Below are 16,441 nucleotides of genomic sequence, written 5' to 3'. Positions count from 1 at the left end.
TCCACCTCCACTGAAAAGCATGACCTTTGTACCTTCTCTGTTAATGAGCTTGTGTTCCTTCCCAGCTGAAAGGTCATTCTCTTTTGTATTCCTCCAGACTAAGGTGTGTGCCTGACGGTTTACCCAGTGCAGCATGAACCTAGGAATCCCTTCAGAGAGAGAGCAACAACAAAGACGGAAATTGAGAGATGAGCCCTTGGAGAAGGATGACAACAGCAGAATAAATATGACCTCAAAGCAAAGGCTGATTCAGCTCACTTATCTGATTACAGTTGTGGAAGTGGCCTGCATGTTCATGCAGTTTGGGATTGTTCCAGTGAGTATATGGAGTATAGATTTTTACTAGCTCCACCCATTACTTTCTTTTCTAAAGGAAAAATGCTTTAGCAACTTCCTGATCTAACACCAGCTCCCTGATGCAGTATAAGCAAGTGTAAGTGAACCTGATTAAAATCCCCACATGGACATGAACCTCTGTGTCTGTCCTTGTTTCTCAGCCTAGCCTACCTCACAAGGTTGTTGCGAGGGTAAAAGGGATTGGGGAGAGAACCATGTGCACTACCTTAAACACATTGGAGAAAAGGCAGGACATACATATATCAAATGCTTAACTTCAGAATCTACCACAGAAGAGGATTTGTGCAGGAAGAGTGTTTAGTTTGATGATGGTTCCTTGATCTAATTCAGTTGATCTACTGACATAAACTTTGCATTCCAAGGCGTGAGAGGGATATTCTAAAATACGTTAGAGTAGACCTGTCGAAATCAATGTACTTAATTCATTTCAGCAGATTTATTCTTCAGTGTGGCTTAATTGGATAGCACTCATTTATTTTTAATTTTGCCTGAGTGGTGCAACTTCCACACTACGTTATATAACCAGCAGTACCCTCAAAATGTGTGCGAGAATGCCAAGTAGCTAATGGGAACTGGTGATCAAGGAAAGCACTGGTGCTTTTCACGAATTACTTGTAATGAACACCTAAGCTGAGCCCTTAACAGATTATGTTTGTGGTATCTGCATTTCATACAACCTTGGTCAGGCTTCCTCAACCTCGGCCCTCCAGATGTTTTGAGACTACAATTCCCATAATCCCTGACCACTGGTCCTGCTAGCTAGGGATCATGGGAGTTGTAGGCCAAAAACATTTGGAGGGCTGAGGTTGAGGAAGCCTGACCTTGGTCTTCAACTGGATCAGGAGCCAATCTAAATGAAGTTGCACCAGAAGTACCCCCAGAGAAGGCCATCTATAGTATGGGCATATATTCATTGTGGGTCATGTATTGCTGCAGGCAGGTTGTGATTAAAACTGCCCACCCCCCAAAGAGTCCCTCAAATACTTCTCCCAGGTGTCCTGTGCTGTTTTAGTGCTCTTTGGAGGACAAACTCATAGGACAGCATAATTGCTTGACTCAGCAAAGCTGATGGCTGGAACAGCAGCTTGTGAGACTGAAGACATGATGTGGTTCTGTGCCGTAGGGGGCAATTCTGTTAGGTGACAGCATGTTTTGAGCCAGTGAAGGAGGCCAAAGGAGGTCCTCTGCTTTGGGGCTTAAGAGGACATTATTTTGGCTTGAAGGGTGACCTTACAAGTCCTGCTCATGCGTATTTAAGAGATTGCACCATGGCCTCGACAACATTTTATGATTAAGTAATAGTTTCCATGTCATTCAGAAATACAGTATAACATACACCTTTCTCTTTGATTTCACCCCCTTTCAGTATCTGGCAACCAGCCTGGGTATGGATGCTGTTGAATTTGGCTACTTGCAAACAGTCTTTGGTGTTCTTCAGCTTCTGGGAGGTCCCATTTTTGGGAGGTAAATATAACAACCATTCTTGGGAACCCTGCGGAATGTCAGAATTGTTTGGAGTTAATAACACCATTTTATTTTTAGCTCAGGGAAATAATTTAAATAGCCATCTGGATTTCCCATACTGGCAGCAGGGGAATGAAAGGCTCTTTTACTACTGTATTGTATACTAACCAACTCTATATTCCCCCCCCTTTTTTTTAATGTTCTGATTGCCACTGGATATTAGCCAATGCAGGAACTGTTAATAAGCTGTATGCACACAAGTAGCTGTTAATGATAGAAAAGGGAGGGAGGAAGCTGCACAACAAGGCCACCATTCATTTCCATTTCTTTTGTATTTTTAATTGGATGTTGAATGTGGGTCGGTAAGAAGTCATAGATTTGAATGCTGACAAGATGATTGCAAACCTTGTCTTTCAAAATACATCAATCCGTGGACAAGGATGATATCTGTGATGTCGGATTAACAGGATTCTCATTTGGAGGCTGGATAGCTCAGCTGGTTAGAGTGTGGTGCTGATAACACCAAGGTTGCAGGTTCGATCTCTGTATGGGGCAGCTGCATATTCCTGCCTTGCAGGGGGGGGGGCGGGATGCCTATGGAACTGATAGCTTACCTTGAGTGGATGCTAACTGGCAGAGCTTTTCCTGGGAAGTGAGCAATAAGGGTGACCTCCCCAGTGCCTTGGTGGTCCCTTGTGCTGGCCCCAGTGGCCCCAGCCAGCAGCCCCACTTCCTAGCTGGACCTGCTGACTTCTACCTATCGAAAGAGGCTCCACTAGCAGTGCTGCCGCTAAAGCATCAGCAAAAGGGGGAAATGGAACCTGGGTTGGGGAGAGGTTTCTCCTGCCTCTACAGCAGAACACCCCCCCCCCAAAGGAAACCAGGAGGGAGGAGGAGGGGCACTGCTGCCACCATTGCCATGAAGAGGAGGCAAGGCAGCAGATGTGGGAGGGAGGGAGAGTTGAAGGCGCTGGAGGATCCACACAGTGTGACTTGGCCCAGCCCCACCCAGGCACTCCTCATCAGTCCTATTGAACAGCCAACCTTCCCTAGGATCTGTGTTTATCTTAAAAGGCTGGAAGAACTTCTACAGTTTAGTGGAGTTTTGCTTTTATTGCTGCACACCCTGTTCTGTTTCTGAAGATGCTGCATCTCTTTCTATGCCAGGTTTGCTGACCAGTTTGGAGCCAAGACTGCCTTGGCCATCTCATACGTGGCTGGATCTCTGTTCTTCTTGCTCCTGTCTGTATCCACCAGTGTCCCTCTGCTCTTTCTGTCCAGGGTCCCCTCTGTCTTCATGCATGGACTACCAGGTGATGTTATTAGATGATGCAAACGTTAGCATGGGTCAACTCAAGGGCTTTGGCTCCCAGAGTCAAACTAAGAAACTGCTGCTCGTGCACATATGGACGATGTGGGTTAAGGTCCTGTCGATACTGGGAGCAATCTGGAGTTGATCTCCCAAGGCAGGGGATGAGAGGAAGTTTTTCGCCTCTCGGGCAGGTTCGCATACATCTGTGGTAAGAAGCCATTTTACGAAATGGCCACAGACCAATCTTCTTGCAGCACCTCCCTCATGAACTAAAGCACCCACATTCATAAAACTTGTCAAGCTATAGATTTGGGGGTGTAACGAATCCATGGTTCATCATGATATTCACCCAAGAAGTCTGCCCCTGAAATGCTCATTATCATATTTTTAAAAGGAAGAGCAAAGACTTTAGATGGTACACGATTAACCTGAGTTTCCCCTCCATTTTTTAAATAGGTGCTCAAATGGTGATAACAGATTTGACCACCGCTGACGAACGTGCTGATGCTTTAGGAAAGCTTGGACTATGTTTTGGGGTAGGAATGATCGTTGGAGCTTCCTTGGGTGGCACCTTAACCTCAAAATTTGGGTGAGTGGTCATGTCTTGTTTCAGTTAACCGCAATGTCCTACTTTTAAAGGGATGTATTGTTCTCCTTTGAATTGCCAAAAATTGAGGTTCTGAGGTAATCTCACATAGCAGTATGCACACAGCCAGTGGAACTTACTTCTGAGTAAGCGTGCAATGGCAGGGCTATTATTATCATAGATTTCTGTATATCTCATGATGGTTTTCTACACTACAGATTTAAGGTGTATGTGGTTGGTGCCCATTATGATCCAATACAGTGGTACCTCAGTTTAAGAACAGCCCTGTTTACGGACTATTCAGTTTACAAACGCCGCAAAACCAGAAGTAGTGTCCTGGTTTGCGAACTTTACCTCAGTCTAAGAATGGAAGCCGAACGGTGGAAGGGCACTGGTGGCGGGAGGCCTCATTAGGGAAAGCGTGCCTCGGTTTAAGAACAGATTTGGTTTAAGAACGGACTTCAGGAACGGATTAAGTTCATAAACCAATGTACCACTGTAGTGTGTAAGGCAGCTGAGCAAACTTATTTCACCCCAACACATGTTACAACTATGCACTCTCATCACAAATATTAATTGAAAAGCAGAATTGAACGTATAATTTTATATTGTTGGACTATGTGTATAATTTATGGCGAAATAATTTTGGTTTGAAATAAGTGTAGACAAAGAGTATATGGAGAGTCTGGAAACAGAAATCTTGGAATAATTTAAATCAAAGTCCAGAGCAGGCAAAATGGGGCTCATCTGGCTTTAAATCTCTGGAGGCAAAGTGTGAACATATTTGTCCATTAGATGGCACTGTTTCACAGCCATAATTCCCCCCCTTGTTGGTTTTGTGTTCTTTGGCTGTGCATCAATGATGCTTCAGCTATCAACCATCTTATATTTTTTAGGGGGCTGGAAAGGGAAAATACCCCACTGTCCTGTTTCTTGAGCATTTAGGTTTGTTTGTGTCTTTAAAAAAAAAAAATAATGTGTGAAGACTGTGTGTTCCTTCTTCCCTGTGACAGGATGAGCACCTTTCCTTTTAAAAAGGACGAGAGGTTCAAACTGCTACCTTTCCATGTGCGGGTGGCGCTGTGGTCTAAACTGAGCCTCTTGGGCTTGCTGATTAGAAGGTCAGCGGTTTGAATCCCCACAATGGGGTGAGCTCTCGTTGCTCTGTCCCAGCTGCTGCCAACCTAGCAGTTTGAAGCACACCAGTGCAAGTAGATAAATAGGTACCGCTGTGGCAGGAAGGTAGAAGGCATTTCTGTGCTCTCTGGCTTCCGTCACGGTGTTCCATTGTGCCAGAAGCGGTTTACTCATGCTGGCCACATGACCCAAAAAGCTGTCTATGGACACATGCTGGCTCCCTCGGCCTGAAAAGCGATATGAGCCCCACAATCTCATAGTCACCTTTGACTGGACTTAACCGTCCAGGGGTCCTTTACCTTTTACCTTTTACCTTACAGCAAGTTACATGGTAGTGGGAAATAAATAGTGCTCTTTTATAATTATTGGGCTGTCTTTGGTCTTGCTTTTATTATGTATTTTCATATATATATAACAATTTAATAAATAATAATAATTAATAATAATAAACAGCACACTGGTTTTCAGTCATTCTGCTTCAAAACAGATGATCCTCCATGTAATGGTTCTAGGGGTTGCTCGTGCGTAAACCGGCGCCACACCTGGCTGGGTTGCCTGAGTGAACCTTTTCTGTCCGGACAGCCACTTGCCCGTGGCTGTCTCAATCGCTGGCAGAATCCGTCAGTGGGCGTTTCTTGAACTTCTTCCAGCAAAGTAGCTCTTTGACGCCTAGTCTCCGCCTACTCTCCCTGCGCGGAAGCCTTCTGCGCAAGGAGGGTGTGGGCAGCGGAGGACCCTTACTCTCCCCGCTGGTCCCCGGCAAGGAGTCATGGGACCGCCTCACCAATTCCCCCATCTGCCCCCCTTCTCCACTGGTGCTACGCTGATCCCCTTCCCCAGAAGATGGGCTGCCTCTCCCCATCCCGAGGCGCTCTCTGGAGTCCCTCTGGAGCCCGCTCTCTCCCTCCGGCCCTGATGGCAGTTCCCTGACATCCACCTCCTCCCCAGGACCCCCTCCACCCCGGCACGATTTTCCGAGACAACCTCCTCTCTCTCCTCAGCCGACGATGCGGGGAATCCCCTGAAGGAGCTGTCATCATCCTCTGAGGATTCAAAACCAGCCTCCCATCCGCTCGGATCTCTTCCCGCAGGTTGAACCTCCCAGTCTGATTCTTCTCCCTCGGACACCTCCCCTCCCTCCTCTTCGGAGGCAGGAAAACCTACAAAGTCCCCTTCGCCGTCTGTGGGTCCAAATTCTTCCTCCCAGAATCTAGCTAGTGGTTTTGGCTTATCTGGGAACAAACTGTGGAATTCTTCCACCAGATGCCCGTCATTGATTGCTTCAGCGGGGACCCACGTGTTTTCTGACCTGGGTTCTCCCTCCCAAGCTACCAAGTACTCCACCTGGCGACCTCGCCACCTTGAATCAAGTATTTCCATGGCTTGGTTACAGTGTTCCCTCTCCTCTACCCGCGGGTGGGTGGTGACTCCTCCCTCCCGCCCCGGAAATTCCCGCCCCTTCCTGTACGGTGAAAGTAGGGACCTATGGAACACCGGATGTATCTTCATGCTGTCAGGCAACTTGAGTTTGAATGCCACTGGGTTCACCTGCTGTATTACCTCAAAAGGCCCCAGCCGCCTCGGCTGCAACTTCTTGCACCCTCCCTTTAGGAGTAACCCTTGGGTTGACAACCACACCTGGACTCCCACCCGTATGGCCTCCCCCTCCCTACGGTGCCTGTCCGCCTGCCTCTTGTAAACTTCCTTGGCCCGCTCCGAGTTCATCCTGAGTTGCTGGTGCAAGGCCTCCATTTCCTCCACGAATTGCTCAGCCGCAGGTACACTCCATCCTTCCTCCCCCCTCCCCAGGAAGGCTCTGGGGTGACACCCATAATTGGCCATGAAAGGGCTCATTCCCGTGGACACATGTTCAGCATTATTGTACGCAAATTCAGCCAAAGCTAATTTCTCTACCCAGTCGTTCTGTCTCTCGCTGACGTAGCAGCGTAGGTATTGTTGGAGTATACCATTCGCTCTTTCTGCTTCTCTGTTGGTCTCTGGGTGCCTCGCCGTCGAGAAACTCATCTCGACCTGTAACAAGCTCATGAGCTTCCTCCAGAACCGGGAAGTAAATTGTTTCCCGTGATCCGAGATTACCCTCAAGGGAGCCCCATGCAGTCTAAAAATGTGATCCACAAACAGCCTGGCTGTCTCCTCTGCCGTTGTCGCATGTGAGCAAGCTACGAAATGGCACATTTTTGTCAGTAGATCGACTACTACCATGACTGCTGTCTTCCCCCTTGACTTGGGCAGATCTGTCATAAAATCAATGGACACCACCTCCCAGGGCCTTCCCGGTGTAGGTAAGGGTTCCAGTAACCCTGCGGGCGCAGCCCTCTCCCCCTTAGCCCCCTGGCATCGGTCGCACCCTCGTACATATTCTCGTACGTCTTCCCTCACCTTTGGCCACCAGAACTGCCTGGTGACAAGCAGCATGGTCTTGTGCTGTCCAAAGTCACCAGCTGTTGGGTTGTCGTGGAGTTGTTTAAGTACCTTCCCCCTCAAGGTCTCCCCCGGTACATACAGTGCCCCCTTATAGTACAGTAGCCCTTCCTTTTCTTCAAACCCACCATTGTCTTCCCTTCCGTCTCGGAGTTCCCTGATTTTCGTCTGAGCGAACGCATCGTCTCTAGTAAGCCCTGCCAGTTCTCGTTTCCCAACCAACGCTCCCCCAAACACCCACCGGTCCTCGGGGAACACGTGTCTGGTCTGTGGCAGTCCCTCTCCTTCCATGCACTCCGGTTTCCGGGAGAGAGCATTTGCCCTTACGTTTACCTCTCCCGGCACGTATCTGACCTCGAAGGAAAACTTGGCGAACTCCTGGGCCCACCGAATCTGTCTCTGGTTGAGCACTCGCGCGGTCCGCCAGTATTCCAAGTTCTTGTGGTCAGTTCGGACCTGGATCTTGTGCCGCGCCCCTTATCAATAGATGTCTCCATTGCCGAAATGCTGCATAGATCGCAAGCAGTTCTCAGTCATACACTGTGTAGTTTTGCTCTGACTTGCTCAGCTTCCTTGAGAAAAAGGCACACGGCCTCCAGCTCTGCTTGGCCCCGGGCTGCAAAAGGACCGCTCCAATGGCTCGGTTGGACGCGTCCGTCTCCAGTCTCATGGGCTTCTCCAGATCCATGTGCAGGAGCTGCTCTTCCAAGGCGAACGCCTTCTTCAGCCTTTCAAAGGATTGCTGTGCACTCTCTGTCCACGCAAACTTCTTCTTGCTACTAAGACAGTCCGTTATGGGCGCTGTCAAGTGAGCGAAGTTCTTTATGAACTTCCTGTAGAAGTTGCTGAAGCCTAGGAACCTCTGCACATCTTTTCGGTTTTTGGGGGCTTTCCATTCCAGCACTGCCTTCACCTTGCCTGGGTCCATAGCTAGGCCTTTGTCTGACAACTTGTACCCCAGGAACTCGACCACCCTGGCGTGGAATTGGCATTTTTCCAGCTTGACCCACAACTGATGCTTCTGCAATCACTGTAGCATCTCCCTGACGTCTCTGACGTGTTGCTTCTCATTGTCCGAATAGATTAAGACGCCATCCAGAAAGGCTACGCAATTCTTGTACAGCAAGGGCCCCAACACATGGTGCATGAAGGCTTGAAAGCAGGCGGACCCCGATTGTAATCCAAATGGCATGACTAAGTACTCAAAAGCCCCCAGGGGGTGAACATGGTTGTTTTCCATTCGTCCCCCTCCCTTATCCTAATCAAATTGTATGCTCCCCTGAGGTCCAGCTTGGTAAAAATCTTCCCCTGCCTCACACGTGTTAAAATGTCGTCAATCCTGGGCATTGGGAAAGTCACGGGTTCTGACACCAGGTTCAGGGCCCGGTAATCTACAACTAGCCTGGGCTGATTGGTCTCCTTTTTGTCCACAAAGAACACCCCCACCGCCTTTGATTCCCTTATGAACCCTCTCTTCAGGTTCTTGTCAATAAACTGCCGCAACTCCTGCATCTCCCGGTCGGACATGGCATACAGCTTACCCACCGGCAACTGAGCTCTTGGGAGTAGGTTGATTTGGCAGTCAAAGGGCCTGTGGGGGGGTAGTCTATCTGCCTCCCTCTCGCTGAAGACCTCCTACAAGTCAGCATATTGTGGTGGCACCTCCTTTTTTTGTTCCAAGGCCAGCCCCGCCACCCTGGCCACCGTCATTCTTGGTTCCTTCCCTCCCAGACAGTGTTCTAAGCAGTAAGCTGACCCAAAGGTGACTGACCGCTGATGCCATGACACTACTGGATCATGTATTGCCAGCCAGCTCATTCCCAGTATTATTGGGAGTCCTGCCAGCGTGGCCACGTGAAAGGCAATGGTTTCCGTGTGCCTGGAGACCCTCATTCGCATTGGCGGTATCTGGTGTGTCACTTCCCCTCCCAGAAGTTCCCTGCCATCGATGGTGGTCATCTGCAAGGGAAAATCTAGTGGTAACAGGTGGAGTTGGTGCTCCAGAGCGAAGTCTCTGCTGAAGAAATTACACGAGCTGCCCGAATCTAGCAGTCCCTTCACCTTGACGGGGTGCCCATTCGGGAGTTCTAGCACCACTTCTATGGCTATAGTTGCCTTGGGGGGTCAGGCTGGGGCACTTCTATTGGTCGCTGGCCTGGCTGCTGCCCCTGCTGGTTGGCAGCCAGGCGTTGTCGTTTCCCTGCACCTGCCCTTCCTCCCCCTTCTCGTCGTGGCCTGCAGCCCCCACCATGCCTTGCCAGGCTTTTCGTTGAGGGCAGACCTTAGCAAAATGTCCCGGTCGTTGACAGAGGAAACACTTCTTGGTAGTTTTCCACTCCTTTCCCTCCCTTTTCCGCCCTTCACCAGCATTTGAAACTTCGTGCGCGCGCGCGCCATCAATTTCCATCGGCTCCGCCGCCTGGGAAGGCTCCTTCGGCATCTCAGGAATGCGGTTGTCATGGAAACGCTCCCCTCTTATCTCCCGCTTCTCCTGAGCCCGCGCTTCCTGGCGTACGCAGATCGCAAGCACAGCCTTTGTGAGTTCATCCATCGACCGCGGCCGGGGCGCTCGGGACAACTCGTCTTTCACTTCGGGGGATAAACCCGCCTCAAACAACATTTGTATCGGTTCAGAGTCCAGATCCCACCCGAGCCTGTGGACTAACATCACAAAACGCGACCAGTAGTTTCTGAAGGACTGGCCCCCCTGCTTGCACCCCATCAGTTCCCGCCGTGTTACGTTTTGCTCAACCTCGCTGGAGAACATCGCGTCCATTGCCTGGTAGAATTTCTTAAGGTCCTTCAAGGCATCATTCTGCGTCGCCATTAGGAGCCTGATCCATTCGCGCGCCCCATCCTGCAGATGTCCCACAATGTAAGCCACCCTCTCCCATCATCAGCAAAGTCATTTTTCTGCAATTCCAAAGCGTACTGAACTTCCGTTCGGAAGGCATTGTAGTCTTGGGGCTTTTCCCCAAACTTGTGTACCAGTCCCGGTACCTTCCTTGCGATGGGGGTGGTTCTGACCTGTGCATCCTGAGCCCGTCTCTCCTCCAGCCGCGCCGTCAGGGTAGCTACATGAGCCTCCAGGTCTCGGTTCCTCTCGATCAGACCTCGCACCACGGCTTGTTGCTCCGTCTCTCTGGCTGTCCCTGTTTGGCTCATCGTGCTGCCTCTCCGGGGCTGCGCACAAGCAACGTCAGTGACTGACGGATTGCTGTAATGGTTCTAGGGGTTGCTCGTGCGTAAACCGGCGCCACACCTGGCTGGGTTGCCTGAGTGAACCTTTTCTGTCCGGACAGCCACTCGCCCGTGGCTGTCTCAATCGCTGGCAGAATCCATCAGTGGGCATTTCTTGAACTTCTTCCAGCAAAGAAGCTCTTTGACGCCTAGTCTCCGCCTACTCTCCCTGCGCGGAAGCCTTCTGCGCAAGGAGGGTGTGGGCAGCGGAGGACCCTTACTCTCCCCGCTGGTCCCCGGCAAGGAGTCATGGGACCGCCTCGCCGATTCCCCCATCTGCCCCCCTTCTCCACTGGTGCTACGCTGATCCCCTTCCCCAGAAGATGGGCTGCCTCTCCCCACCCCGAGGCGCTCTCTGGAGTCCCTCTGGAGCCCACTCTCTCCCTCCGGCCCTGATGGCAGTTCCCTGACACTCCACTACCCTTCTTGCCCCTGCAATTCCCTCTATGGGGCTTTAGACAGGAACATAGGAAGCTGCCTCTTTGTGAGTCCAGCTGCTCCTTCATCTGGCTCAGTACTGTCTAAACTGACTGGCAGCAGCTCCCCAGGGTGTCAGGCAGGAACTTCTTCCAGCCCTACCTGGAGTCATTAGGGATTGAATCTGGGACTTTGTGCATACAAAGCAGGTGTTCTGCCCACTGCCCTGCAACTCTTCTCCCAACCAAATCTGCTAAAAGTCCCCCCTTTCACTCAACTTTTAAAGGAGCAAGAAAGAGCCCCATCTCCCTTTTCATCTGGCCACCCTGAAGAGAAAACCTTTACCACTCTCACTGTCAAGAAACAGCCACAGCTGAGGACCAACCAAAATGCCATTTAGGATGCTTTGATTTAATGTCCACTAGATGGTGCAAATGTCTTGGGAAGAAGGAGAGAAATAGTACCATCAAGGCTTGTTGTGGGGATTTGTCGGTGGTGGTGGGGAGGAACCCAAAAAGTTCTGGAAGTTTGTGACACACACACACAAAATCAGTGGTATTTTACACAGTAATGAGAACAAAAAAAGGACACGTGTGCATGATGGTTTTCTTGAGTCAAAATGAGAGTACCCCTGAACATTTTTTTTTAAGAAAAAAGAACTGGTTTTATGTAGTAGGGTTGAAAAGAAGAGAGAAAGATGGGCAGAATCAGAGTGGGAGATGCTTCTCACTCCCCAAAAATATATTAAGTGTCCTTTCTGCAGCGAACAGATGACATACAGCCATAAGTAAGACAAAATAAAACAAAGCAACACAATAAGAAAAAATGCAGAAACACAATTGGGACACATTCAGACCATACATTTAACTAAGGTTGCCATATTTCAAAAAGTAAAAACCAGGACACTCCGAAAGCTTCTTTTTAGACAAACCCAACAATTTTTCAATTACCTAATACCCAGGACAAAGCACCACCTTTCAAAGATTCCCCCCAGACATAAATGACACCTTTGAAATCCCAGTAATGTCCGGGAAAATCTGGACATAGGGCAGCCCTAATTTAACAGTCATGGCTTCTCCCAAAGAATCTTGGGAGCTGTAGTTGTTTAAGGGCGCTGAGAGATGTTAGCTAAACCACTCTTTCCGGGTCTCCTATTGTTCCCTCTTCACAGGGAACTCTGGGAATTGCAGCTCTGCGAGGGGAACTCCTAACACCTCTCAGCACCCTGAGCAAACTACAGTTCCCAGGTCTCTTGGCGGTAAGTTAAAGTGGGATCACAGTGCTTTGAATATATGGTGTGAATGTGGCGTCAGCCACTGACTGCATAAAAGCAAATTGCCTTGAGAAGGACTTTATGAGTGACATTTGTGGCTTTTAAAAATGGGAGCTTGCAAATAAATGTTCTTCCTAGACTACCCTCTCCTGTGACAGTGTTGTGTTACACTGCAGTCCTCTACATGCTCAGCCAGATATAAATCTCATTGTATTGAATGGGGCTTTCTCCCAGGAAGAATGCATAGGATTGCAGCCTTGCTTCGCCAAAGGTAGCTAGTCACATTTGAAGTCCTGCATTTCTTATATTAAGGGCAGGTCTGCAGTGTCTTCTGAACAAGCTCTCTGAGTGCTCCAATGTGCATGCAGAGTTATTTAATGTGCAGACTGTCCCATTTTGTTGGGGGGGGGAGCAGATCCATCCACACACGCAAATGGGGATGGCCTTGCTGTTGGCAGGGCTCTGGCGGAGGAGACTGGAGTTCCTGCGAAGGAAACCACGGGATTGGCCAAACTTCGTGCCCTCCTCTTAACACATTCCAAAGTTTTGTTTTAAAAATGGCCCATTTGTGTTAATTGTTGCATAATTTCCTATAAAGTCCCACCAGCTTTCTGTTATGCATTCATGCTTTACTGTCCTGGAATGGTTTTTCTGTTTGTTTGCTGTGATGCCATAGGGAAAGAATGTCCCTCGGGTTTTCTGCCCACTTTGCGTTTTCTTGTCACTATTAGTCAAGTGTGTGTGGCATTGACATACTTGTGCTTTAAATGCAGAAGAGGATAAAATTTTTGTTTGGTTCTTAGACCTATGTCCTTGGTCCTTCAGAGGTAGTGAATTTTAGGACAGTCTGCACTGGCAAAACCTGTCCTCTATTTTCTTGAAGCTTATTTCCGCCTGCGAAATAAGCTTCCATTTCTCTGCCTCTTTCTGAGGACTCTCCCGAATCCCTTTAGAATATTGGTGGGTGGAGAGTTGAGCTCACTTTGTTGTGACAAGGTGCCTGTGAGTGGCATGTGGGTGTTTCTCTTCCCATTTAACGTTTCTCATGCCACTTCACTCACCAGTACTATGGCACCTGCAAAACATCTCAGTAAATATCCCCTCAGAAATCCACGCTGCACCCCAGGGTGAGTGGCATGCGCACACCATTTTGCATTCCTGTTGCTTTTTCTGCTCTCTTAGATGTGGCAGCCATTTTGTGTTGCGCCACTCCCGTATTCATTTTGCACCCTGCCACTCACCCCATGACAGCCATTTTGTGCCTGACGTTCATGCCACTTGCACTAAATTCTAAATGCTTTGAAGCGGGCTAGCGAGGGAGGCCGGCTGCCGAGCACCTGAGAGTGGTGCACTCACTTTTGTCTTAAGAGAAGTCCTTGTTGCTTCCCCCAACCCACACCCAGTGCCCAAACTTAGATCAGGTTACAGGTTACATGGTTCAGAAGTGACAGCAGAGGTCTAAGATGCATAGCTAGGCTAAGTCATTGTCCCAATACTTGATGCGCCTCCTGGGCCCCCTTTTTGAAGGATGGGGCAGGCACAGTAATTTGTGTGGTTGTTTCCCCAAGTCACAGGACTGGGCAACCAAGCAGGCAGTGCTACAAGTAGACTGGGTCTACAAGGTCTGCTGATGCCAGCACAGCATCCTTGGCAATGGAGGCAGAGTTGACACAGCCAGCTCACTGTTCATTTTAGCCTCAGGTGCCTCTCCAGAGGAGGTGGAGGCAAGTCAGGCAGCTTTCCCATGGCGGTCAGGGTATCCAATATTACTGAGGCAGACCTCTTCTCTGATAACCCATTCAACCCCTCCCTAACATATAGATCATCACCTCCCAAACCTCTGGGCACATCCTCAGCACCCACTTCTGCACTCTCGTTCATTCCTCCTCTGCCTTACCCATGTAACATCAAGCATGTATTTATGGGAGATGTGTGAAGATTAATAAAAAGGTAAAGGGACCCCTGACCATTAGGTCCAGTCGTGACCGACTCTGGGGTTGTGGAGCTCATCTCGCTTTATTGGCTGAGGGAGCCGCCGTACAGCTTCTGGGTCATGTGGCCAGCATGACTAAGCCGCTTCTGATGAACCAGAACAGCGCACGGAAATGCCGTTTACCTTCCCGCTGGAGTGGTACCTATTTATCTACTTGCACTTTGATGTGCTTTCAAACTGCTAGGTTGGCAGGAGCAGGGACCGAGCAACGGGAGCTCACCCCGTCACAGGGATTTGAACCGCCAACCTTCTGATTGGCAAGCCCTAGGCTCTGTGGTTTAACGCACAGCGTCACCCACATCCCTGTGAAGATTAATAGGTGGGCAAAAAATGACAAAGTAAAGTGTCCTTAGCCTGCCCCACACATGTGCTTCTTCCATGGTACCCATAAAAGGTTTGGATCCAAGCCAAACTGACAACTATCTAGGTACGGATGGGTGCTAGACTTGGAGGCTTCTACTGCTGGCAGCTTTGATCCCTGAGCAGCTGGGATGTTCTGTACCACCATACTGGCTCGGACAATAGGTTTAAGAGCTTTTCCACCCTACCAGTGATACTGGTTATTAATTAGATGAAATGGGGTGCCAGTCTTACTTGCTTACAAAAGGCCGTTCTTTCTCCATGTTTATTGCTTGCAACTTAGCAGTATCGGCTCCAGAGAATTATCACGAAATTCCTTCTTTCTCCATCACGTTGGTGGAATGGAAAATCTGTGGGTGTTTAAAGGGGTTAAGCTTGGACCACGGCTGGAACAGGGCAAAAGGCTAGAGCTCTCTGCTCTGCTTCTAGACAATTTACCCATTCTGGCTTGAGAAATCTCTCTTTCTCTGTGTTACTGTATAAATGCTGGTATTTCTCAGCCTAGAATGGTTATGCTGATTAGCCAAGCAGTTTGCATGGGTGACCCAGGACACAAAAAAATCCTTTGTTCTCTATGACAAGGCATTTTGGAAGCTCTGGTTCCCATGGGATGGGGCCAGACTGTTCTTAAACTGTAGAGGAATTTTGGTAGATGACTGTTGCCTGCTGAAGATTACACCCTTCTCCGGATCATTTATCCCAGAAGGCCTACCTGCACCCTGGTACATGTGTGTATCTCTCTCTCTCTCTCTCTCTCTCTCTCTCTCTCTCTCTCTCTCTCTCTCTCTCTCTCTGTGTGTGTGTGTGTAGTTGTGTTCTACCCCCAATCTCTGCCGAGCTGTGGCAAGATTTCAGGGTTCCAAGTGCTCACCCAGGGTCTGTGTTCCTTTGGTGAATTGAATATACGGCAGAGGCCGTCATAGCTTTAAGAAATATGATTTATTCACATATTTACATCTGAATTTAGATGGAGGGAGTCCAGATCTTACAGCATGGTCATCTCAAGAGTGGCTTGTTCACAGCAGCAATTCAGCCCTGTACTCGAGGGCATCTTTCCCAGCTTCCCTTCATCCAGCCTGACCAAAGATGGAACTCTTGTCTTTTCTTCTCCCCCTTGTTCTCTGCACGCCTTGCTAAAGACACTCTTTCCCTGTCACCTCTCTCACACACCCTGCCACCTTTGGGAACCTCCTGTCTTCCCAGACCCAAGGATTCCTCTTAGATGGGCCATCAACCCCTTTTGTCATATTAACAGCTTGGCTTCTCCCCAGCTAGCCATGTGAAGCTGCCTGGGCTTGAGATCCTAAGTGGAATGGAAGAGCCCTTGGCCTAGTTGTTAATGGACCAAACTTTGCTTGTTTTTGAATTTGCATGAATTTATGAGTGTGCTCAAATTTTATCTCTTTACTGACCCTAGAGATTATGGTGAGCACGTCCCTCCCCAAACTTAACATCATAGAGACAGAGACAGAGAGTACCTGGTGGATCAGGCCCATTTAATCCAGCACTCTGTTCTCACAGTGGCCAAGCAGATGCCTCTGGGTAGCCCACAAGCAGAACCTGAGTGCAATAGCACTTAAAACATTACTAGCCTACTCTTCATTACTAAAGCAACCACAGAGCAGGTTACAATCAAATCAAACCAAAATACTTAATACAACTATCTGATAAGAAAACCGTCAAACCATAAACCCCACCAATAACAACTGATAGAATAATTATAGAATTGTAGAGAATACTTTGGAATACTTTGGCCACCTCATGAGAAGAGAAGATTTGCTGGAAAAGACCTTGATGCTGGGAAAGATGGAGGGCACAAGGAGAAGGGGACGACAGAGGATGAGATGGTTGGACAGTGTT

General features: G+C 49.0%; 1 protein-coding gene across 2 annotated transcripts in view; it reads left to right on the top strand.

Moving 5' to 3' along the window:
- Positions 1-16,441, top strand: part of SLC22A18 (solute carrier family 22 member 18) — a 96,606-nt gene that overhangs the window by 27,235 nt on the left and 52,930 nt on the right. For both annotated transcript variants that reach the window (XM_053393689.1, XM_053393680.1), the window contains exons 2-5: positions 98-316; positions 1,724-1,821; positions 2,989-3,134; positions 3,590-3,722. In XM_053393689.1, coding sequence (XP_053249664.1) covers positions 134-316; positions 1,724-1,821; positions 2,989-3,134; positions 3,590-3,722 — 560 coding nt within the window. In that variant the 5' untranslated portion in view covers positions 98-133. The remainder of the gene's footprint in view (positions 1-97; positions 317-1,723; positions 1,822-2,988; positions 3,135-3,589; positions 3,723-16,441) is intronic.

Source organism: Podarcis raffonei, chromosome 1 (assembly GCF_027172205.1).
Source record: "Podarcis raffonei isolate rPodRaf1 chromosome 1, rPodRaf1.pri, whole genome shotgun sequence".
NCBI lineage: Eukaryota > Metazoa > Chordata > Lepidosauria > Squamata > Lacertidae > Podarcis > Podarcis raffonei.
This window is presented reverse-complemented; position numbering and strand designations above follow the sequence as displayed.